General features: G+C 34.4%; 1 protein-coding gene across 2 annotated transcripts in view; it reads right to left on the bottom strand.

Annotated features, from left to right (window-relative positions):
* Window positions 1–8,644, bottom strand: part of LOC138334100 (uncharacterized) — a 16,612-nt gene continuing 7,968 nt past the window's right edge. For both annotated transcript variants that reach the window (XM_069282798.1, XM_069282799.1), the window contains exons 5-9: window positions 5,756–5,866; window positions 5,344–5,443; window positions 4,701–4,789; window positions 3,018–3,128; window positions 1–1,682 (exon numbers count right to left, since the gene is read on the bottom strand). In XM_069282798.1, the coding sequence (XP_069138899.1) occupies window positions 1,506–1,682; window positions 3,018–3,128; window positions 4,701–4,789; window positions 5,344–5,443; window positions 5,756–5,866 (588 nt within the window). In that variant the 3' untranslated portion in view covers window positions 1–1,505. The remainder of the gene's footprint in view (window positions 1,683–3,017; window positions 3,129–4,700; window positions 4,790–5,343; window positions 5,444–5,755; window positions 5,867–8,644) is intronic.

Raw genomic sequence — 8,644 nt, 5'->3', positions numbered from 1 at the left:
TGAGTTTTATGCCCATAGTTTATTTAGCGAAACAACAAATTTTTACATCCAAACATATTTTACAATGATAACGATTTGCAAGAAATGCGACCATTGAATATAGAATTCACATTTCCAATTAATAACAAGATCGTTAAGTAGATGTTTTGTATACTTACATCACATATGGTATTGATCATTAAAGCAATTATATATACATATAGTCAGTCGTTATTGTTTTTATTTCTTATATATATGTATATATATAACAATTCTGAAAACGCTCTTATTGTAGCACAAATTCTGTTATGCTGCAATATTGTAGCTCAAAAGACTTTTAGACATAAAATGGTGTCATTTTTAAAGCATTGGTGCCTACAACTGCTAAAGGAGCAAAAACTAATGATTATGCAAACCATTATTAAAACGTTGGTATGCATTTTATCGTACTTGTTTTACATCGCTTACCTACTAAGCAATGAAATTGAAACGTAAGAAATATCAAATTCTCAGCGAGACATTATTTTTACATATACATAAGAAGGTATTTCTGCAAGGAAATTATACGACAAGTCTACAAATTGTGAACTTGTGAGCGGTACTGTAGATGTTAGAAATGGTCGTTACGTTTGTTTTGGATATATGTTAATATATAAATACATGTATACGCATAAAATAACTTGAAACCTACAGAAAAAATATAGAAAATTTTTCCGATTTTTTTCTGAGGAACTTCTCCACTAGGACACATAGGCACCATTTCGTATCCGGCCTAAATGTATAGTAGGCCGGGTACCTATTATAAGACTCTTTCATATGTGGATATGAAGGATAGGGATATTCTATCCGAAGGTCACAAAATGTAGTAAAACCCGAGGCTTGCCGAGGGTTTTGCAACATTTTGTGATCCCGAGGGTAGAATATCCCTATCCTTCATATCCACTGATGAAAGAGTATTTTTCTTTCATACCTCGACGTTTTATTGCAATTTTACAACTATAATATCCCGCCATTTTGAAATAAATTCGAAAAAATCCACGGCAGAAAGTCAATTTTTCATACATGAAAAATTACGTGATATATTAAAAAAAATCCGTTGATTGCATCTTTTATAGTAAAACCAGTCAAGTTTGTGAAGTTTGCCCTAGACCAGCCAGTATTACACCCGTAGGTATGAAAGAAATTCCCTTCTCTCTCATTTTATATATATCTTCTACTCTGAACATTTTATAATGTGAGTGCGATTATATTCCATGCTTTCATGTTCCTTGTGTATAAAAACAATTGTAAAATTCAAGGGAATTTGCTTAAAATAAGTTGCAAAGTTGTGCCCTTGCTTTTTGAAGGTCATAAAGTATGTTTCAACTTATTGCTAATGCAAGTCTACCAATATTCATTTATTTCTTCGACTCATGGGGAAAGAGAGGCGGGGTCCAAAATGTCTTTTAGTATTTTAAAACATGAAATGTGTAATATACTGTATGACCGCCAATGCCCCTAGTCCTATTGCAATGTTTACATATAAATTAGTAAGTAGCAGCAAATCTCTCCAGTAAGTAGTCGTAGCTAGATATGGGTCTGTATTTATCAGATTTGTCCAAGCACTCTATCATTACCTCATCGTCAGGCTGGATAAAGAAAGCGACAGACTGTCGACTCTTCTGCCGTCTTAACTCCTCTTCGGGAATCAACACTCGGTGTTTCTGAAAGGTAACGTAATTATTGTGGATTAATAGAATCTTACATGGGTCTGTGAAGTGGACAGAGATATCTCAACCCGAGTGAAAGATTTTGGCCTGTCAACCCGAGGCTTGCTGAGGGTTGACGGCTAAAATCTTTAACGAGGGTTGAGATATCCCTGTTCACTTAACAGACCCATGTTTATTCTTTTTCTCCTATTCTTATTTGAAAAAAATTATGAAATTCCCGTTGCTTTCCAGCATTTTCATCGCGTCATGATCAAAGGAACGTCGACATCGACAATACACGTCACGGCTACGCCGCATGTATTGATGACGTCACGTTATTGTCTAGCGCGTGTTTAAACAGGTTCATTTGTTTTCACAGTCGGCACCATACGTTCATTGGAAAAAGTCGGTTGCCTTTTGCGATATCACTATCATTATTACTCCTAATCACCACCTGATTCTCATTTTAGCTTTACTGTAAAGTGTTTTGAATCTTTTAATTTCATGATGTCTAAATTTCGCGTTTTCGAATATGGAATTTATTTGCGGTCTAAAATTAGCACTAAACCAGTTTTTGGTATAAATACGCGCTCTTTGCATAAATGTTCGCTGGAGTTATTAATAACGCATTAAAAACGTCAAGAACAGGGCGAAATAATAATAGCATTTCACAGAAACGCCACCTGTATGAAATAATTAATCGGGTCTCTAAACTTTATCTATATTTGCCGAACGTAATATTAGAGACGAATTCACTGAATCATTATGCATGGAAAAAGTCATATGCACATATATGGAAGAGAACGATAGCATTATCAATGAAATAGTTTTTAGTAAACTTTGAAATCAAAGGCAACTCAAAAGTTTTAAATATTTAAATGCAAAACAAGAACTAACAAATCGATAGTCCGATCATACTAAAACGTTCGATACAATATATGTCCTTGTTTACAAGTGTATGGATATTTTCATCAATTCAAAATACAATGTAGTACATATCACAATGATTCCGAATAAATTTCGTCTGAATTTATATGGTCTAACTGTTTGTGAATGTCTTTTGTATATTATTGTTATAAGCTTAAAAGCACAATTTAAACAGGATTTTGAATGAAGATGATACAAGATAATTATCTGTATATAAAATTTGCAATTGGTAATCATTATAAATATAAGATAAAGTCTGGTAAATGAAACAAGTTTATCAACTTCTTATTCTTGATCTATTAGGGTTATGAGGAGCAATATGTAAAATATTTCACCTATAGCTCTATATTTTATCCATCCTTCCGTAAACCTTATGAAACAAATAGTTTGATAGCGGTGATAAGTACAGGAATATGAACTCACTGTAGCAATGAGACGATCTGCTGTCCATCTCTGCATCAGGTCCCCGATATTGATCAGTACAGTGCCGGGTATGGGGGAGGCGGGGATGTACTCGCCGTGCAGGTTACGTACCTAGCCAATAACAATGCTTGGTTGCATTAAGATCATTAAATAAAATTTGCTTTATTTCGGTCCAATTGTGGACAAATTAGTATTTTTTCATGATAATACATAAAAATGTAAGATTAGTAAATCATCAAAAGATAAAAGGTAAGTACCTGTACATGGAATGTATTGAAACTGTACACTACCCCGTTGAACCGGGAAGACAACAATAAATCAACATCTTTCCAACACGTTCCATCCATGAGATTGTCTAAGGTAGGTGTTATTTCCTTTGGTGGTTTCCGACAGGGATTTTTGAGAAAACCACCAGGGCCCGGCACCATAAAACTTTTTCAGACAGATATTTTACACAAAGCTATGTTAATCATATAGCTGAATACAAAAACTGTCTGAAAATAGTTTTATGGTGCAGGGCCATGACAATGATATTTTTAGCTGCGATACCAGATACACAAAAGAGTTGTTTTCTATCCCATGCCTCAAAAATGTTATAATTGAAATAAACTATAAATCACTATTTCTCTTTTTGTCTCGTGTTTTTTGTCTCTTATCATTTTCCTTTTTCCTGTTTTGTTTTTATCTTAAACCCACTGTGAATGAGTGAGAGAATGTGTGTGTCAATGAGTGTTAAATATATCAAATAACATACAGTTAAGACTATGGAAGTTTGAATGTACATGTGAAAGTATAAGTATGAGTGCATGTAATTATATGCTTATTTACTGTATTGATGAAATGAAACTTTGGAAAATAGAACAAGAAAATCACTATCCCGTAATGACCCTGCACTACGTTTCTGTGGTAAAAGAAGCCATCGCTGGCCATTTTTCTGAAATATCCCCAAATGCAGCCAGCAACGTGTAACAGTTGCCTGGTGTATTGAAGTTATCTCCCTTCGAATGTCTAAAACTCATCTTTTCTTCAAATATATATATATATATATATATAGGGATGACAGCATTTCCATTGGTACAGAAAAACATCGCACAATCTTAAATTTGTTGGATTTTTTTTTATTTTACTTTAATGGCAAAAAGACAGATTATCAACAGATTAATAGACATCTGACAATGCATGTATCAAAATGGTGACTTTGGCATCGATCTGGAATTTTGGACAATGCAATGTGTTTTTAGAAGTCTAAATTAACAACGTTTTTAAGCAACCCTTCTTTTACATTCAAACAATTTATTTTGAAATGTGTTTTTCATAATGACGGCTGTAGTGGCCATCTTGAATTTCGGATCAATCCGAAAAATAACAACACTTGGTCGGGACCATGTCAGATCATTTCAGGCAAGTGCATTGGTGGAAATTAAAAAGAATTTCAAAATATGTGGTGCTCATCTTGGAATACACTTATGAAAAGACGGCGGACAACGACGTCGTGTCGTTCTGAAGCATTTGTGTAAGGGAATACCCTGCCTCCAAACCACCACCCCACCCTAGTTGTCCTAAAACAGCAATGCAAGGGAGACAACCTACCTCTATACCTCTCATGTTATCCTGAAACCGACAGAAAAAAACCTTACGTCACGGCTGTGTTGCTAAAACCACAGTGTAGGGGAGATAACATACCTCTAGACCTCCCACGTCGTCCTGAAACAACAGAGTAAGTGATCCATAGTCCGAATGTTCACCACATCGTACTTGGTTCGGCTTTATATCTGCAAAGAAACCCGTTCAATTCTAAATTAAATGAGTGATAACATTGCTCTGCTACTATCTCACTGAAGTTATGTCACCAAATACATCATACTAAAAACACGTGAAACTCTTATGATTGTTAGGCAGGAACAGAAGCTTTAGTATCACTTTATAGACTGTGGTGTCTGGACCAAGGGACAGAATCCAGAGACTTTCTCACATGGGCAAGCACTCAACTTAATGGAACAAGAGATCCCAGAGGGATATTGGGGCCCATCAAAGAATGATCTATGTCTGACAATGGAAAGAGGGATCTTTTCTCTGCTTTTCGAACTTTGACTACATCCTACATATAAAATTTGAGGCAGATAATTTCAGTACTTTCTGAGAAATAACCGAAACAAACTTGATTTATCAGAATCTAAGATGGCGGCCTGTTTTTTTGTTTGTTTTATATTCATACCTTCGCAAGATACGTTGATTTTTTTACTATAAAATTCTAATATCTACATGATTATGGTTTGATAATTAATCAATGCAATAAAATGATTCGATTTGGAAGAAACAGGCTTACCTTTGTCTGGTGGTAAAGGGGGATAATACAGACTCCGCACAGCTGTAGAATTTCCCTTCTGACCAATCAAAGCGTGGCAATTTCTCATGAATTTATTGTCCTGGAATTGAAGTTGTGTACTTTAACACATTCCTCAATCACCAGGTTTTGATAATCTAAATTTTCCATTTACAGGAATTTAATTACCTTATGGTCGATTGTTTTCGCATGGATGGTATTTTCGCGATTTCGCAGGTGATCATCTTGGTCGCGAAATTTTGATTTGTGAAACATTTCTGTGCTTAAGGTCCAAATCGCGAAAATGTTGGCCCACGAAAATAGCCGACTATACAGTAATTGAAGATTAACTAAGTTTATGTGTTAGGCATTCCATTACAACTTAAAACTAAGAGACCCATTCATGACTACTTACTCCCACGTCAAGTCCTATGGACACCAAATCAAAAATCCTTAAAGCTAAATCTTGACTTGATGAGTAGAATTCTTTCATAGTAGCTTCGAAATTCTCAACATCTGGCCAGTTCTGAAAAATAAGAATGGATTGATAGTGTGTAATGTTCTGACACTTTAAATGGATTGATAGTGTGTAATGCTCCAATACTTTAAATGGATTGATAGTGTATAACGCTCCAACACTTTAAATGGATTGATAGTATGTAATGCTCTGACACTTTAAATGGATTGATAGTGTTTGATGCCCCAACACTTTAAATGGATTGATAGTGTGTAATGCTCCGACACTTTAAATGGATTGATAGTGTTTAATGTCCCAACACTTTAAATGGATTGATAGTATATAACGCTCCAACACTTTAAATGGATTGATAGTGTTTAATGCTCCAACACTTTTAATGGATTGATAGTATGTATTGCTCTGACACTTTAAATGGATTGATAGTGTTTAATGCCCCAACACTTTAAATGGATTGATAGTGTGTAATGCTCCGACACTTTAAATGGATTGATAGTGTTTAATGCCCCAACACTTTAAATGGATTGTTAGTGTTTAATGCTCCAACACTTTAAATGGATTGATAGTATGTAATGCTCTGACACTTTAAATGGATTGATAGTGTTTAATGCCCCAACACTTTAAATGGATTGATAGTGTGTAATGCTCCGACACTTTAAATGGATTGATAGTTAATGCCACACTTAATGGATGTTAGAGTCTGACACTTAATGATGTTTTAAGCACACTTTAAATGGATTGATAGTGTGTAATGCTACCTTTAAATGGATTGATAGTGTGTAATGCTCCGACACTTTAAATTGATTGATAGTTTAAATGTTGAAGTATGTAATGCCACACTTTAAATGATGATTGATGTTCATTAAATGGATTGATGTGTTAATGCCCCAACACTTTAAATGGATTGATAGTGTGTAATGCTCCGACACTTAAATGGATTGATAGTGTTTAATGCCCCAACACTTTAAATGGATTGTTAGTGTTTAATGCTCCAACACTTTAAATGGATTGATAGTATGTAATGCTCTGACACTTTAAATGGATTGATAGTGTTTAATGCCCCAACACTTTAAATGGATTGATAGTGTGTAATGCTCCGACACTTTAAATGGATTGATAGTGTTTAATGCCCCAACACTTTAAATGGATTGATAGTGTGTAATGCTCCAACACTTTAAATGGATTGATAGTGTTTAATGCCCCAACACTTTAAATGGATTGATAGTGTATAACGCTCCAACACTTTAAATGGATTGATAGTATGTAATGCTCTGACACTTTAAATGGATTGATAGTGTGTAATGCTCTGACACTTTAAATGGATTGATAGTGTGTAATGCTCTAACACTATAAAAGGATTGATAGTGTGTAATGCTCCGACACTTTAAATGGATTGATAGTGTGTAATGCTCTGACACTTTAAATTGATTGATAGTATTTAATGCCCCAACACTTTAAATGGATTGATAGTATGTAATGTTCTGACACTTTAAATGGATTGATAGTGTGTAATGCTGTTTAATGGATTGATAGTGGTAATGCTCCGACACTTTAAATGGATTGATAGTGTGTGTAATGCTCCAACACTTTAAATGGATTGATAATGTTTAATGCCCCAACACTTTAAATGGATTGATAGTGTATAACGCTCCAACACTTTAATTAAATGGATTGATAGTATGTTATGCTCTGACACTTTAAATGGATTGATAGTGTATAACGCTCCAACACTTTAAATGGATTGATAGTATGCAATGCTCTGACACTTTAAATGGATTGATAGTGTGTAATGCTCTGACACTTTAAATGGATTGATAGTGTGTAATGCTCTAACACTTTAAATGGATTGATAGTGTGTAATGCTCCAACACTTTAAATGGATTGATAGTGTGTAATGCTCCAACATTTTAAATGGATTGATAGTATGTAATGCTCTGACACTTTAAATGGATTGATAGTGTGTAATGCTCTGACACTTTACATGGATTGATAGTGTGTAATGCTCTGACAATTTAAATGGATTGATAGTGTGTAATGCTCTGACAATTTAAATGGATTGATAGTGTGTAATGCTCTGACACTTTAAATGGATTGATAGTGTGTAATGCTCCGACACTTTAAATGGATTGATAGTGTGTAATGCTCCGACACTTTAAATGGATTGATAGTGTGTAATGCTCCGACACTTTAAATGGATGATAGTGTTAGTGTAGTAATGCTCCGACACTTTAAATGGATTGATAGTGTGTAATGCTCCGACACTTTAATGGATTGATAGTGTGTATTTATATGGATATGTGTTAATGCTCCGACACTTTAAGATGGATAAGGATGATAGTGTGTAATGCTCCGACACTTTAAATGGATTGATAGTGGTTGCTTAATGGATTAGTTCTCGACATTAAATGGATTGATAGTGTGTAATGCTCTGACAATTTAAATGGATTGATAGTGTGTAATGCTCTGACAATTTAAATGGATTGATAGTGTGTAATGCTCTTGACACTTTAAATGGATTGATAGTGTGTAATTCGACACTTTAAATGGATAGTGTGTAATGCTCCGACACTTTAAATGAATTGATAGTGTGTAATGCTTCGACACTTTAAATTGGATTGATAGTGTGTAATGCTCCAACACTTTAAATGGATTGATAGTGTGTAATGCTCTGACACTTTAAATGGATTCATAGTGTGTAATGCTCCGACACTTTTTAAAAATGATATTCTAAAGGTTGTTTTACTCATCATACTTACCATCTGGCTACAAAATCTATCATTCTAGTATTTTTGAATATTTAAGTACCATAACTCCTGTGAAATGCATTGC

The sequence above is a fragment of the Argopecten irradians genome, chromosome 1 (genome assembly GCF_041381155.1).
Source record: "Argopecten irradians isolate NY chromosome 1, Ai_NY, whole genome shotgun sequence".
Lineage (NCBI taxonomy): Eukaryota > Metazoa > Mollusca > Bivalvia > Pectinida > Pectinidae > Argopecten > Argopecten irradians.
This window is presented reverse-complemented; position numbering and strand designations above follow the sequence as displayed.